Source organism: Pituophis catenifer, unplaced genomic scaffold, assembly GCF_029215685.1.
Source record: "Pituophis catenifer annectens isolate HBS135680 unplaced genomic scaffold, rPitCat1.0.hap2 SCAF_1, whole genome shotgun sequence".
In the NCBI taxonomy this organism is placed as follows: domain Eukaryota; kingdom Metazoa; phylum Chordata; class Lepidosauria; order Squamata; family Colubridae; genus Pituophis; species Pituophis catenifer.
Window position 1 is genome coordinate 38,381,354 of NW_027256881.1, and position 16,749 is coordinate 38,398,102.

The window sequence follows — 16,749 nt, forward strand, 5'->3', positions numbered from 1 at the left end:
AAAAAAAAGATAAATGGCATATCATCTTTTTGGATAATGAGGTAGTGTTTTAGCTTTCTCCCTTTTCTTGGATTTTTGAAATGTTAAAAAACAGATTCTTTTCAAAAAGCACTGAAAACCTGATCTTATTTGAAGTCGTTATAGAAATTTGCAGATTGGACCAAACTAATTTAGAGAGGAGGAGGATGTTGAATCTTTCCTAGGACTGCTTTTTTTGGGTCCCCTAGATATTTTTCCACTCATGAGAGAAAAGCTATAGGGATTTTTTTTTTTCTCTTTTAGGTGGAAAGATTTCTAGGGAATCACAACATCTCTTTGTATTGCAAATTCACAGCCCTCCTTGGCAGCTTTTCTTAGGATTGGGTGTACATGGCTAGTGGCCGTGATGGCCTTATCATAAATCAATGCTCCTAATTTCTATTTTAAACCACTGAAGTCAGTGGTTGTCATCATGTGTTGAAGGAGTGAACCTCACAGTGTAATTCTGTTTTCCAGAACGCTGCTACTACACTCCAGCATAGGGTTAAATCCTCATTTCTGCCAGCAACTGAGAGAACCTTTATTTAAATAACTTCCTACTCTGTGCTCTTACCACGCCCCTTTTGCACTCAATTCCCCAGTCTTTCTCTCAGTTGCTGCCAGATTGAGAGGGTTTTTCTCTGTGCTCCGAGGTAAGCGTTAGGCCTTTGTTTATTTTTGATTAGCCCCTTCTTTATTTTCGGTTTGGTTAGGTTTCCCCTTTCCTTTTTTTTTGTAAATTGGATTGTTTTGCCTCCCTGCCTGCCTGCTGTTAGCTGGGTTCGTGCCTGGGTATCCAGGTCGTCCCAGCCAGCGCCTGCGTGCGCTCACAGCCGCCGGTTTCTGTCCCCTCGGGGCGGATCCGGCTCATTAAAGGCTGCCGGTGGATTCGGCTGAGGACTGCGCTCCCCACCCCCCCCACACCGATTGCTTGGGGAGAGAGCTGAGCGGCGGGGCGTCGCAGACGGCGGTTAGCGGGCGCGCTACCGCCACGGAGCCTCTCAGACGACCGTCCCGTCAGGTGCCTGCGGGCGGCGTCTCGGCCAGCCGCTTGATTGCCGTGTGGGCCCCGTTCCGACATTGATAAGGTTTGCGGAGGGCGCGGCGTGGCTGAACATCGCTCGCCACCCTCCTGCAACTGGGCAAACGGCTGGAGACCCCTTTCCACGTGGCGACCTAGGGAGAGGCGCCAGAGGGGTGCGGCGGAGGCCGTTGGAGAGCGCGTGGGGCCGCAGCATTCCCGCGCTGTAGCCGCGCGGCCGCCATTTTGATTATCGGGCGGCCGCCATCTTGTCTGACCTCGTGGAGCGGTCCGGCTGCCATTAGATTGTTCGCCTTCAGGGGGCCCATTTTGTGGCGTCTAAAGGCGTGTCACCGCTCGCACCTTCTCCCAAGACAGGGAGATTTAATTGGCCCCACCAGCTGTTCCCCCCTGTTGGCTGGGGGGGGGCGACTTAAAGGCTATCTGCCCTGCAAAGCCAGCCTTCCTGCCTGGCCCGGGCTAGGGCTCTGAAGTGACTGAGCTCTGTGTGACCCAAGTTGTGGGTGGTCTATCCAGTCACTTTCTCTGGGAAAAAAAAAAAAAAAAAAAAAAAAAAAAAATTCGCCTCTGTCCTCGATCCAGAGAGTTTTGATTGAATGATTATCTAAAATAAATAAATAAATAAATAAATAAATAAATAAATAAATAAATAAATAAATAAATAAATAAATAAATAAATAATAGCCACGCCCCCTGGTCACATAGGTGGGCGCCTGGCTTTTATGATGGCGGATTCATCATTCTCCTCTGACGTGGAGCAGGAGGCCAGCCCGGTCAGAGCAAGCAGGTCTCGCAAAAAGCAGCCGGCCAAACGGTCCAAGGCGGGAGGCCACAAGTCCCGGTCTTCTAAGTCGTCTTCTTCAGCGAACAAGGACGAGCTCCGTCGTCATAAGGCCTTGGAGAAACAATGCGAGAAGGCCAGGTTGGCTTCTACTTCCTTGTCAAGCCGGGACACGGGGCTCGCGCTTCAGACTTCTTGCGCTCCCCAGGATCCGGAGCGAAGGGCGGTCCAACCCAGACCATTGGCGTTACAGAGGGGCGTGTCCCAGTCGATGCCGGACGTCTCGTTAGTGGGTCGGGATCCCCCACCACCTCCACGATGTCAACCGTCGGCCACTTTCACACCTACGGCTGCGGGGCTTCGCTCTGTGGATCAGCCTCCACCCCCTCCTCAGTATGATTTCCAGTCAATGCTTTCCACCGCTTTGGCATCTATTATGGCGGCTGGCGCTCAAACAGCGGCACTGACTTCCCCTGCGGGGACTGCCTCTGGAGGGTTGGGGACCGCGGGATCTCGCAGGGCCCGCTCCCCGTCCCGTATGGACTCTGATTCGTCTGAGTCTTCGGATCAGGAGGAGGAGGCGCCAGAGGAACTCGAATTTTCGGAGGATGAAGACCTACCTCCTGACTCCCCGGCTTTCACGGGTTTGTTCCGGCCCGCATTATTCAAGTCCCTGCTCCACAAGGCCCGACAAACAACCAATTTGGGGTCGGTGGGGGCTCAACCCCCGGCGTCCCAACCCGAGCCGGGCCCGCATGATGCCTTGTTCAAACAAGTAAAGCAGGAAAAGGACTTTATTCCGTGCCCCCAACTGTTCACGGATGTGTTGCAGGCGCCTTGGGGCCAACCTGGGTCGTCTACCGCGCCCAGTAACCTTGACAAGAAATTGTTCTGTGCGGCACCGGAGTTGGATGCAATGTTGGACTTGCCCACTGTGGATGCCCCTGTCGCTAGTCTCACTTCTCATTCAATGGTTTCGTCTGATCCTCTTGAAGGTCTAAAGTCTGAGGACAGGCGTACCGAACTGGCTTTCCGTAGGTCACATCAAGCAGTTGCTTGGACGGTCAGAACGGCCACGGCTACGTCGTTCTTTAATCGTGCGGCTCTGATTTGGCTGCGACAGCTCCGAGAACGGCTGCCACCAGAGGAACGGCGTATGCTTCATGATATCAATAAGATCATCGCTGCCACGGAATACTCAGCAGACGCCTCGTTGAACTCGGTCAAGTTTGCATCCCGGGCGATGGCAGCTTCCATTACTTCACGTCGTCTGTTCTGGCTTCGCCCGTGGAAGGCGGATATTAAAGCCAAGTGGAAGCTGGCGGCGGCTCCGTATAAAGCCTCCCATCTATTCGGCGCTGCTCTGGATCCGGTCCTGGTGGAGGACAAAGACAAACGCAAAATTATGCCTTCCTCTTCTCGCAAGCAAGACAGGCGCTATACCCCGTACTCGCAGCGTCAGCCCTTTCGGGCTTACTCGGGGCAGGGAGGCCCCTCCAATTACAGACCACCGTTCCAGCAGTCAGAACGTTTCACTGACAGGCAACGATTTAGGGACCGTGGCAGACCTCAACCTGCCTCTAAGCGTCCCTACCGCGGGGCCAACTCCAAGCCCTATCGCAGAGGCAAATGACTCACCGACTCCAGGTCCCGTCGGCGGACGACTTCAATCTTTTCGTCGCCAGTGGGACCAATCCACATCGGACGAGTGGGTTCGTCGCACGATTTCAAACGGACTCTCGATAGAATTCTTGGATCGACCTCCTCGACGCTTCCTGAGATGTCCCGTGCCCCTGTCCATGGACTGTCGCAACCTGATGGAGGAGGAGATCTCACACCTTTTGGAGATCAGGGCGATAGAACCGGTGCCGGTGGATCAACGAGGGACCGGGTTCTATTCGGTCCTGTTTTTGGTGCCAAAATCTTCAGGGGGCGTTCGAGGGATTCTCAACCTCAAAGATTTGAATCGTACGGTACGTTACCGTCGATTCAAAATGCACTCCCTTCACTCGATATTGGCTTCGGTTCGTCCAGGGGACCTGATGCAGTCGGTGGATTTACGAGAGGCCTATCTGCATGTTCCGGTGCTGCCTTCGCATCGTCAATTTCTACGCTTCGAATATGCGGGCGGTCATTACCAATACTGTGCGATGCCGTTCGGTCTTTCTTCGGCTCCCCGTACTTTCACCAAATTGGTGGCGGTGGTGGCGGCAACACTCAGTGCCATTCCAGTCAGAACGCTCTGTTACCTGGACGATGTGCTGGTCCTTTCTTCATCCAGACAACGAGCAGTGCGAGACATGGAGCAGGTGATCTCGGCCTTCAGGGAGCACGGCTTCACTATCAACCTGGACAAGAGCCACCTCATTCCTTCAACCTCGATTTTACATCTAGGGACTGTGATAGACTCCGGGAGGGGGCAGGTCTTCCTGTCAGAAGACAGAGTGGGAAGCATCCTTTCACTCCTGGACCAGATCTTAGCCCAGAGGTCGGTACCACTGCTGACGTTGTCCCGGTTGTTGGGGAAGATGGTGTCGTGCTTCCGCATTGTGCCGTGGGCGCGCAGGCACTCTCGCCCGTTACAATGGCTCCTGCTCCCCTTTCAGAGAGACCGCAGTTCCAATTCGTCAAAAAAAGTGTTGGTCACTCCACGAGTTCGCCTATCGCTACGTTGGTGGAAGTCGACGGCCATTCGGAGGGGATGCAATTTTCTGGAGCCAGACCGGATTGTGATCACCACGGATGCCAGTCTCCATGGTTGGGGAGCCCATCTGGAGGCACAAGTGGCACAGGGACAATGGACTCCGGCGGAGCGCACTCACAGTATCAACTTGCTAGAGCTACGAGCGATCCGCCTCGCTCTGCTACACTTCAAGTCCCGGATTCGCGGCCGTCACGTTCTAATACTCACGGACAACACGTCCGCCAAGGCTCACGTAAACCGCGAAGGAGGGACGAGGTCGCGGAGCCTGATGCTCGAGTCGGAGCGTCTGTTCAGCTGGGCGGAGACTCATTTGGCATCGATCCGAGCAGACCATATTTCCGGGATAGCCAATACTCGGGCGGACTGGCTCAGCAGAGAAGTGATCGATCAGGCCGAGTGGCAGCTCCTTCCCAGTCTGTTTCAGGAAGCATCACTTCGCTTTGGGCGGCCGGTGGTGGACCTCTTCGCCAGTCCGACCAGCGCACAACTTCCGAGGTTCATCTCTCGATTTCCAACGCCGCTCGCAGAGGACACAGATGCACTGAGATGCAGTTGGCCGGCCGGCCTTCTGTACGCCTTCCCGCCAGTGCCATTGATTCAGCGAGTGATCCGGAAGTTGCTGGTGGAGAAGGCGGAGGTGCTGCTGGTGGCGCCGTACTGGCCGCGCAGACAGTGGTTCGCGGACCTCGTGGAACTTTCGGTGTCGGCTCCGTGGCGAATCCCTCCTCATCGGATTGTCTTGCGTCAAGGAGCCATTCAGCACCCCGAGCCCCAGCGGTTCCAGTTGGCCGTTTGGCATTTGAACGTGTTATCCTGAGGAAGGGCCGTTTGCCGGACGAAGTGATTGGGACGATCCAGGCGGCCCGTAGACCTTCTACAACAAGGATTTATGAAGCCTCGTGGAGGGCCTTTTGTTGCTGGTGCGCGGCGGCCCATGTGGATCCGACGTCCGCGACTATTCAGGATGTTTTGGGTTTCCTGCAAGCGGGGTTGGGCAAAGGCCTGGCTCCGGCTACCCTTCGACGTCAGGTGGCGGCCCTGGCCACGGTGCTTTCCTTTCCTCCGTATGCATCACTGTCCCATCACCCGTGGGTGAGGGAGTTTCTTCATGGGGCTACAAACTTGCGGCCGCCCACCGTTCACCGTTATCCCTCTTGGGATTTGGCGCTGGTTTTACAGGCCCTTACTGTTTCACCGTTTGAGCCGCTGGGTTCTATTTCTTTGAAGTTTCTGTCGTTCAAAGTAGCTTTCCTGATAGCTATTACGTCGGCTCGGCGCATATCTGAGCTGTCGGCTTTATCCGTACGGAAGGATTTGTGTATTTTCCACGCTAACACCGTCGTGCTTCGACTTGATCCTGCTTTTACCCCCAAGGTTAACTCTTGGTTTCACCGCTCGCAGGAACTGATTCTTCCTGACTTCTGTCCGTCGCCCAGTCATCACCGTGAGGTTCTTTGGCACACACTGGATGTGCGCAGGGCCCTAAGGCGCTACATTCGCAGAACGGAGTCCTTTCGTAAGACGGAGGCGTTGTTTGTTTCGTTTCATCCAGCTTCTATGGGGAAGAAGGTGTCGTCAGCCACTATTGGTCGTTGGATTAAGGCCTGCATTTCTTCGGCTTACGAGAGGCAGGCGCGCCCTGTGCCCGCGAGAATTCAGTCCCATTCGACCCGGAGTGCTGCCACCTCGGCTGCCTGGGCTACCCAGGCATCGGTGTTGGACATTTGCAGAGCTGCCACATGGACTTCCTTGTCGCCGTTCATTCGGCACTATCGCATTGATGCTTACGCTTCGGCGGAGGCGTCTTTTGGGCGGAGAGTTCTGCAGACTGTGGTTTCTGGCTCCTCTGAGGGGAGCGGGGGTTTGCCCGACCCTGGAAATTAGGCTTGGGTATGTCCCTATGCTGGAGTGTAGTAGCAGCGTTCTGGAAAATGGACGTTGTCTTACCTGAACGTCCCTTTTCGGAACGCTGCGTATACACTCCATTTCCCACCCATTTGTTTTGGTTTTTGTTGGTTTGTGTGTGTTTTGTTTCTGGTTGGTTTAATAAACTTGTTGTGTTTCACACGCTGTGTCTTCGTTCAAGACTGGGGAATTGAGTGCAAAAGGGGCGTGGTAAGAGCACAGAGTAGGAAGTTATTTAAATAAAGGTTCTCTCAGTTGCTGGCAGAAATGAGGATTTAACCCTATGCTGGAGTGTATACGCAGCGTTCCGAAAAGGGACGTTCAGGTAAGACAACGTCCATTTTCTGGTTATTGCTAATTCTATATTGTATGAGATAGTTTGATATGTTTTGTAAATCATTGGCATCTGTAGTGAAAGGAAAAAACAAGGAAAGCTTTCTATAAAAGAAAATATCAAAGATTAATCAACTGTATTATCACAGAAGCATTTATAAATTATATTCACCATCTGATGAATGAAATAAATTCCTATGAGGGAAACCTGAAAGTGCATTAGGTTGGGATATATGTGGAAATACTGGACAGGATTGACCTGGGAGCTGAGTGATATACATACAATAGAGTTGGAAGAGACCTTGGAGGTCTTAAATTATTTTAGATATAAAATAGTTTAAATATTAATAGTAAAAGTAGTGCATTATATCTTGTTAGTTCCATTAAAAAAGAATTGTGTGATCATAATACAATTAATGTTACCAGTAATTGTAACATGAGAAACACTATACATTCAGCAGGATAAATACTATCTGTTTCTGTTGTTGGGGGGTGGGGGGGGGAGCACATTGAGAGTAGTCTTCCATACATGTTTGTGTAAGTGGCTATACTTAGTGTCATAGGAATCAGGAATAATGCACCTTTCCTCATCAAGGCATTGCACCATATTGCCAAAATCTCTTCTGAACATGGAAACTTCAAACGAATGTAAAATAAATGTACCTCTGAAGTAACTTCGTTATTAATCCTTCGTTGAGTGAGGGTCACTTCCCCGCTGCCCTGAAAGAGGCAGTGGTGAGGCCTCTCCTCAAGAAGCCGTCCCTGGATCCGGCAATATTGGCCAACTATCATCCTGTCTCCAACCTTCGCTTTATGGCGAAGGTTGTTGAGAGTGTGGTCGCGCGACAATTTCCGCAATTCCTGGAGGAAACATCTTATCTAGATCCGTTCCAGTCGGGTTTCAGGTCTGGGCACAGCACGGAAACGGCATTGGTCGCGTTGGTTGATGATCTCTGGAGAGCTCGGGACAGGGGTTGCTCCTCTGTTCTGGTCCTATTAGACCTCTCAGCGGCTTTTGATACCATCGACCATGGTATCATGCTGCACTGGCTGGAAGAGTTGGGGGTGGGAGGCACCGTATTACGGTGGTTCTCCTCCTTTCTCTCCGACCGGTCGCAGTTTGTGTTGGCAGGGGGGCAGAGGTCGACCTCGAGGCCTCTCATTTGTGGAGTGCCGCAGGGATCGGTCCTCTCGCCCCTTCTGTTCAACATTTATGTGAAGCCGCTGGATGAGATCATCTGTGGCTTTGGGGTGAGATACCACCAGTACGCTGATGACACCCAGCTGTACATCTCCACCCCAGGCCACCCCAACGATGCCTTGAAGTGATGTCCCAGTGCCTGGAGGCTGTGCGGGTCTGGATGGGGAGGAACAGGCTCAAGCTCAACCCTTCCAAGACTGAGTGGCTGTGGCTCCCGGCATCCCGATATAGTCAGTTGACTCCATCACTGACTATTGGGGGCGAGTCGTTGGCCCCAACAGAGAGGGCTCGCAATCTGGGAGTCCTCCTGGATATGCAGCTGTCCTTGGAGGAACATCTGACGGCTGTAACCAGGGGGACCTTTTGTCAGGTTCGCCTGATTCGCCAGTTGCGGCCTTTTCTTGATCGGGATTCCCTGTGCACAGTCACTCACACCCTCGTCACCTCTCGCCTTGACTACTGCAACGCTCTCTACATGGGGCTCCCCTTGAGGAGCACCCGGAGGCTCCAGCTGGTCCAGAACGCAGCAGCGCGAGTAGTGACGGGAGCAGCATGGCGCTCCCATGTAACACCGCTCCTGCGCGAACTGCACTGGCTCCCGGTGGTCTTCCGGGTGCGCATCAAGGTGCTGGTTATCACCTTCAAAGCGCTCCATGGCATAGGGCCTAGCTATCTTCGAGACCGCCTGCTGCTACCGATGACCTCCCATCGACCCGTGCGCTCCCACAGAGAGGGCCTCCTCGGGGTGCCATCAGCCAAACAGTGTAGGCTGGTGACCCCCAGGGGGAGGGCCTTCTCTGTGGGGGCACCTACCCTCTGGAATCAGCTCCCCCCAGAGGTAAGGAGAATCCAGGACCTCAGTGCCTTCCGTCGTGCCCTTAAAACCCATTTTTTCAAGCAAGCCGGGCTGACTTAAGAAGAAATTTTTAAATGTTTTTTAAATGTTTTAAATGTTTTAATGGGTAGTGAGTTTTAATTGGGCCAAATTTATATATCTTTTAATTGTTTTTTAATATTTGTCCTGCATGTTTTTTAATTCTGGCTGTACACCGCCCTGAGTCCTCAGGGAGAAGGGCGGTATAGAAATTCAATAATAAATAAATAAATAAATAAATAAATAAATAAATAAATAAATAAATAAATAAATAAACTTTAAATTAAAAATGGTAATATGTATTCTGAGATACCTTGAGCTCACAATTTTGCAATTGCATGCACCCATTCCCTCTTTCTGTATAAAATTTAACTGTATTGGGGAAGGGGACAGGGCACCAAAGGACATATGAAATGGAAGATTCTTTTTTTTTTTTTTTGCGCAATATTCTAACAGAAGCCTTACATTATGAAATTAAGCACAAAACGCTTTACTGGTAAAGGAGGTAAAATGATAGGAAATGCTTGAGTTGTAAAATATTAGTAAACTGGATTACAATTAAGGGAGAAAAAGGGCAATTCTGACCAATAAAATGATAAATTCCTTTCAGAAAAAAAACAGAGATAGCATCTTGACAATTGATGCGTGCATTGCATGTCACCTTAAGGCTTGGTGAACTTTGTAAATGGAATAGCTTATGGATCATAATTTTGTGTAATTAAGGGTTTGTGGTGGTTCTAATTGTTTTAAAAATAATGAAAATCAAATAATATATCATAGTTCCATGCATTCTGCCACTATATGGGAAATTTGTATTGTATGTGACAAGTTTGGATAAATAGAAGCTCTGTGTTGCTTTTGGTCATACATAAGTAGATCCTTTTTTGCAATTCAGTGTGTCCAATTTGATATTGTCCAATTACAAATAGTTGCAGCTTGATTCTTTCTGCTGAAATTTTGTGTATGCAATATATGTATGTCTTAAATGTACATATAAACTGCTCATTTTCAACTATACTTTAAATATCTTCTCTGTTTCTATGGCATTCATCCTGTCCTCTTGCTGTCCTTGTATATGGTATGGGTCTTTGGCTTTTAGGTTGACAGACTTAATACTCTTATTGAGAAGTTTTACATACTGTTACCACAAACTAATTTGTGATAGCAACATTGAATAGATTCCTCTTTGGTTTTCCTTCACAAGGTATCTGTGAAGCATTCATAGGTTGCCTATTTAAAGTGAATGCATGAGAAGGGAGAAGGAGAGATTTGCGTAGGAAAGGTGGTGGTGGGCTTGTGATGCTGAATCTTCGTCATAAGGGGCTGCAGCCAAAGGGCAGGGGGAAGGAGGTAAGAAAGAGTTAAGCTTCCTGCTGCCATTTCTCTCCTTTGATCGCCCATGTTGTTTGCATCACTGGTTGAACTTGCCCCAGTGATGTACCAATTTTTTCCAGGCTGCTGTTTTCAGCCTGAGAAATATTTCCTCAATACTGTTTTGCTTCCCATTAGCTATTTGTTTTGGCTAAACTTCTTTGGCTGTTTAGTAGGTTTTATATTTAGCTCCTTCCGGTTTTTCACGCCTTTATTTTGGACTATGTAGCTTTCTTGTTCAGCTGGCAAAGCATCACACACCTGATTTGTCATATACGAAAATAACGTGCAGAAGGGTGTTCTGTAATGAAATGTTATGATGAGTCATTTAGTTTATATGTGAATTGGATTTTAGACAGTTTTTAGTTTCCTCATTCATATCTGGAAACTTGAGTAGAATGTGCAGCTAGCTAAATGTTACAACTGATAACAATAGTAAATTCAGAGGAGACTTCAGAAAGAGCAAGTGGCTGTCAAGGTCTGTTTTTGTTTCCTATGCACCTGCTTCCCTGGATTGAACTTGCAGATTGTTTTGATTTGGATATTTCTTCGTTCCACTGTTGTGCCGATGCAGACACTTGCATTACATCAAGCTTTTGGAAGTGACAAGTGTGCAGAAATTAACCCCTTAGGAAACCACTAAGTTGAGGAAACAAGTACATACTTCCTTGGAATCTCCTAAAACCTGAAGCATCAATAAAGGTCATGTTGTGATGATCTTGACAAAAGCAGCACTGTTCCCAAGATACTGCAATAATACAAAAGTTAATGTCACTCAGTAGTCTCCAAATATAGTTGTACAGTATGTCACATACTGTTCCATGACAGACAAGTGTTTCTAGGACAGAAATCAGATTTCATTGACAGTTTCATTAGAATTTACACCTTGGTCTGTTGTCATTTCCTTGTACATCTTTCTTATTATACCTGCTTATTTCACCTCAATTGCATATTTTGGCCCCTTTTTTGGCCATTTACTTTTACTTCAGTTCAGCCCTTAATCTCATAGCTTTGTTATTTAAAACAATCCAAATATTTTAAAAGGTGTGGCTAGCTGAAGTATTCTACTTAGTTTGGACCAATGTTTGAAGCACACACTTAAGATGAATGACTCTATGCATGTAAGTATTCAAACATCAAGATTTACTTGCTGTTTTGAATGAAATTGCCCAGTAGCTTTAAAGCAGCATCTGGGCTCTGCCCTTTGTTTTGCTATGTTGTAGTCACAAAACAAATGTAAACCAATATGCTTTGGTGAAAGGAAGACGTTTGTCTAGACTTTTTAAACATTTGAATTCAGTCTTTCTTTAAAACTGAGCACTGTATTGTGGTAAATTAGCCTGTCTCTTTTTCTAGAGTTGATGGTCAGTTATTTGTAACAGACAAGAGATATATCCTTTTATCTCCAATCTTAAACCCTGGCTTCTAAGATAAATTTATCTCAGGCCAGTTTCCTAGTTCTTCTACAGGCTAAACAGTTTTGATTCTGTTATTTATATATCAAACTTCTCCCCCACACATGTTTTCTTTTGTGGTTATTTAGGGAAAACATGACGTGCTTTACTATATTTTAATGTTTTTAGAACACAGGCTATGGACACACTAAAGTGGAGCCCTTTTCATTAAACTGAAAAAAGCTACTACATGCAAAACACCCTTCTAGATCTGCTTTAACAAGCCACTGTCAGATGGGGAAAAAATAAAGTATAGAAAATCAATCTCTTACACTGCAGTCATTTTTTACTTACCTTTATTTTTTAAGTAGCTACAATTTCCATCACAGAAATAGAGTCTTGTGTTTTGTAGATTCCATAGAGAGAGCATACCTTTCTTTGTGCATTTCATTATGCATCCCCTAAGCACACCCCAGAAATGTTTCTCTTGTATTCTTCCCTCTCCTTTGAAAAGTTAGATCATACGAATGAGAAGTCTATGCAAAGTGCCAGTGCATATGTGGAATGGAGCAAGGGGCATATCTGCTTCTGTCCTTTCATAGAGACTGCCTGTCATTTCACATCTATATTGGTTCTTGGGGGATTTTGTTGGAGTAGTTTGCTTTTTGTATACTTTATGAATTGATGTTTGTGTCAGGTTTTGGAGACATTGCCATTTTTTGTGGTTTCCCATCTGCTTAACCATAATTAGCAATGGGGAAAAACATAACCCCTGGAACCTATGCATTCTCTCTGTTATGATTGATACTGCTGTTAAGTTTGCCTTGAAAGGCAATACAGTAATTCCTTTAAGCAACAACCTAAAATAAGACTTATTGTTTTGAAAGTAAATTTGTGAAAGGCTAATTTGGGAAGAATACTGTACTTCCAAGATAAAAATCACAAGTTGTTGTTAGAATGCCCTTAGAGAAATTACAGGCATGAATTGATTTGCTCTCATCTTATTATGTAGGGATGGAAGTGCCATAGCCTTACCAGAATCCCATTATGTCAGGTGGATCAAGCAAGAATTTGCTGCTGCTGCTGCCCTTCCCTTGCTTGGTTTTTAGAAATATCAGAAATGTTTTATCTTTGTTTGGCTTGAAAACTGAAGGAAGACGTAAACAGTTCAGATTTTAGGTAAGCTACACCATATGACTTTTTCCAGCTAAAGCAAAGGTAACTGCAGTGGTGCAAGAATCTGGGGGGATAGGACAAAGAAATGACTATAGGCAGCAAACCAATCTTTTTTAAACCTTAATCTGAGTTAAGTGTAGTTATAATTACTTCCCATGAATTTAATAACTTCCCAATTTTGTAATAGCTTTTAGGAGAACCCTTAAATTGTGCATCTCTTCCTATAAAATAATTTACCTTCTTGCTAGATTTAAGATCTTTGAAACAGATTTATGACTGCATTTGACATAATAGGCTTTATTACAGGAAAGCTTATACCACAATAAATCTAAGTCTAAAGTATCCCAAGATATTATATTTACAGATTAACAGAGTTGGAAGGGACCTTGTAGTCCAACCCCCCCCCCCCGCCCAAGCAGGAGACCCTACACCATTTCTGAGAAATGGCAGTCCAATCTCTTCTTGAAAGTCTCAAGTGATGAAGCTCCCACTTCTGAAAGCAAGCTGTTCCATTGGTTGATTGCTCTCACTTTCAGAAAATTTCTCCTTACTCTCTCCTTGTTCAGTTTTCATCCATTATTCCTTGTCTGGCCTACAGGTGCCTTGGAAAGTAGCTTGACCCCTTCTCTCTGTGGCAGCCCCTCAAATGTTGGAAAATTATTATGTCTCCCCTGGTCCTTCTCTTCACTAGACTAGCCATGCCCAGTTCCTGTACTGGAGCTGGTCTTCTGAGACTTTTTAGTGTTTGTTTGATACAGATAAATGAAAATATCTAGTCCATATGCTAATTGTATTTAATTAGTTTAAAACAACCTTTTCTAAACAAAGGGTTGAAAGAGAACTAATTGATTTGATTGTCCCCTGGATTATCTGCCTTATTTCCTCTCGTCAAATGAGACTTATGGACGTTGAAGTCAGGCAGCACACAAATGTATATGTCTTCTTTTTCTTACATGACTGCGTCTTTTCAAATGTATCTGCATGTATTTATACTCAAAAAAAGCAGAGGGTGTTTATACAGGTGGAGTCACTTGAGAATAATTTGGAGGTTCACTAGTTCATTAGCTCTGGCACGGATTGCCAATAGCTTTATTTAGGTTCTTGGCATACATTACACCAAATCACTGGTTTCTCAGATAAATTATAGCTACCAGATTTCATCCTTTGGGAATCTCTGTAACATTTTCAAGAGTCAACAATTTAGACAATGACACAATTATGCTCTGAGAATACCATCCTGGTTTTGGCATCTCCTGTTTCTTTCCCTTTCTGTGTGCTCTACCAGATCTCATAAATTATATACCATTTGTTTCTGGTAACAAACCTCACATTAAGCAGCATAGAACAAGATTAAATATAGTGACAGTTACTCCAAACACTATTAAAGATACAATTCATTCACAAGACTTTCTTTTGCCTTCATTTCTTAGACAACTGGAATCAGAAAACTATGGATTTTGGAGTCTCTCTTCACCTAGAAGGTGAAATGTCAAAAAGCTGCCATTCATGAGGAAAAATAAGCTGTCTATAGAAGCATTTTTTATTATTATTACTTTGTTAATTTCTCGTCTCACAGGAGTTTTAGAGCACGTTAGATAGGCTTGAGTTCTATATACCGTGGTAGGGAGAATCCATTTGAATGAATAAATTACAGTGAGTGTGCAAGCATGATTGAGGCAGACAATGAGGACATCAATCAGTGACAGAAAATGGATATAGGAAAAAGAATTAGCTAGAAATACAAAATGCTATGAGTTAATCATTTTTTTTCATGGTTTGCTGAATGTCCCCAAGTAATTTTGCATCACATTAACACAGCATTAGCAATAGCACTTCTATACCACCCAGTAGCCTATGGAAATTCTCAGTCATCCATGCTCATGGTTGTCGCAAAGGTGCTTTTTCAAGAGGCAACTGGACTTTCTTGTTTTTCTTTGAAGACGTTTTACTTCTCATCCAAGAAGCTTCTTGGATGAGAAGTGAAACATCTTCAAAAAAAAAAAAAAAAAAAAAAAAAAAACCCACACACACAACAGAAAGTCCAGTTGCCTCTTGAAAAAACACCTTTGGCAGAACCACCCCATAATGTTTTACAGTACTCTCTGGGCGGTTACAATGCTAGCATATTGCCTCATCCTCGGAAGGATAGAAGGCTGCAATAACCTCGAGCCCCATAAGAATTGAACTCCAGACTGTGGGCAGTTTGCCTGCAATACTGCATTCTAACCACTTCATATGAATCTTAAATAAAAAATAATAAAATACATGTCTCAGAAAGGATGACTTTAGGATTGAGCTATAATATTGTTGTTTACACTCCATCTTTCTGTAAGGCCAAAAGCAAATATATTCAGTTGAATATGATACACACAATTTAGACTAAGGATTAATAATCTCTTCCAACATATACTCTATAGTATCATTAGTCATGTGTGGAGTTCTGTTTTTACAGCATTTAACCCATGAGCGTTAAAACCAGTTACTATTATTTATTTTTCTCATCCCAGTAAGTAGAGATATAGAAAATGACTGTCTTTTTATTTGAAGAAACTCATTCATAAATAGCAACCATGCATTTGTTTTGCAGCCAATAAACAATGATACTCTCCCTCTGTTGTAACACCAGCTCAGTCAGGCTGTTTGCCCATCCAGTCCTTTTTGTCTTACAGGGGCTTTAGAGGGGCTTAAGCAGACTGGATCTTTCTAGAAGCAAGATCCCTGACATTATGTTCTGATCTCTTCCTTGGAAAATTTTGATTTACACAAATTTGTACTGTGCTAGCAATTATATGGTTAAATTAAAAAAAAAGAGGATTGCCTGCCATGAAAAAGAAAAATTGAAGCATGAAAAAGCATTTTTTTCTTGTTTACATCATTTATTAAAAACAAATGATAGAAAGTATCCATGTATTTATAAACAGAAGTTTAGTGTTCATGCAAAGAACTTCTGATCTAGTAATCTGACAAGCTTTTGTCATTATACACAAATATTTGTTCCCTTTGAGATGTAAAGATACAACTATACTCCATATGATTGCAAAAACCAATAGGAGATCCTGCTTTGTTACAATCCTAGTTCCATCCTAATAGTTGTCTTATTGGCCAGCTTAACACTTTTATCATTTGTGCTTTGCTAAACCTACCCAAAGTACTTCATGTGTTAGTACTGCAATTCCTAAGTTGGCCTATACTATACATTTGATAATCTTTACTGCCTCATATGAAAGGTCCTTGTTTTAAAATAACTTTATTTCTTCTTTCAGGGTTTATTGGATTACCAGGGAGTAAATCATCAGATCATAATTTTGCGTCTTTTGCATTATATCGTCCGCTTCATATGGAGAATGCAGTGACTAGTGCTTCAAGAGGCCATGAAGATTGTTTACTTGGTTCTAACAACAAAGCCCATGAACAATCTCTCTGGATGCAGCTAATAGCCATTCCTGACTTTGGGACATCCAGCAAATTAAAGGAGCAAGAGGACTCCATGTTAGAGAATTAACAAATTGTGATGGATTTTTGGAAATGGGTCAACATTTTTAGAAACAAGATTTCATATGACAGTAGAGCTGACACCATTTTTTGTTGATGAAACTTTTTTTTTTAAAAAAAACCCTGCTTATATAAAGCTTTTAAGAAAAGTAATTGAATTGTGTTCACGTTAGGAAATATGTAGGCTGCTCCTCTACTTTTCAATGGAATTGACTGAGCCAGCTACTTTTGTAAAGCTGCCTTAGTTTTTATATTAAAGACACATTGTACAGCTTTTTTAAGAACAAATCTTCCCAAGTAGTAAGAGGCCAGACTCTAGTATTAGGTCCTCCATTCATTCCAGATGACTTCCATGCAGAAGAGCTCATGATCATTAAATGAAGTTGGTGGAGACAAGATGGAAAGATTGGAATTGATACTTCCGGTTATTCCTCCCCAAATGTCTGCCATTAAAGTCA

At 45.0% G+C, this 16,749-nt stretch overlaps 1 protein-coding gene across 2 annotated transcripts in view; it reads left to right on the forward strand.

The window, feature by feature from the left end:
• The window catches only part of BCL2L11 (BCL2 like 11), a 34,121-nt gene extending 17,649 nt beyond the window's left edge, over positions 1-16,472 (forward strand). For both annotated transcript variants that reach the window (XM_070948052.1, XM_070948061.1), the window contains exon 4: positions 16,063-16,472. In XM_070948052.1, the coding sequence (XP_070804153.1) occupies positions 16,063-16,152 (90 nt within the window). In that variant the 3' untranslated portion in view covers positions 16,153-16,472. The remainder of the gene's footprint in view (positions 1-16,062) is intronic.
• Positions 16,473-16,749: the final 277 nt, after the last annotated feature.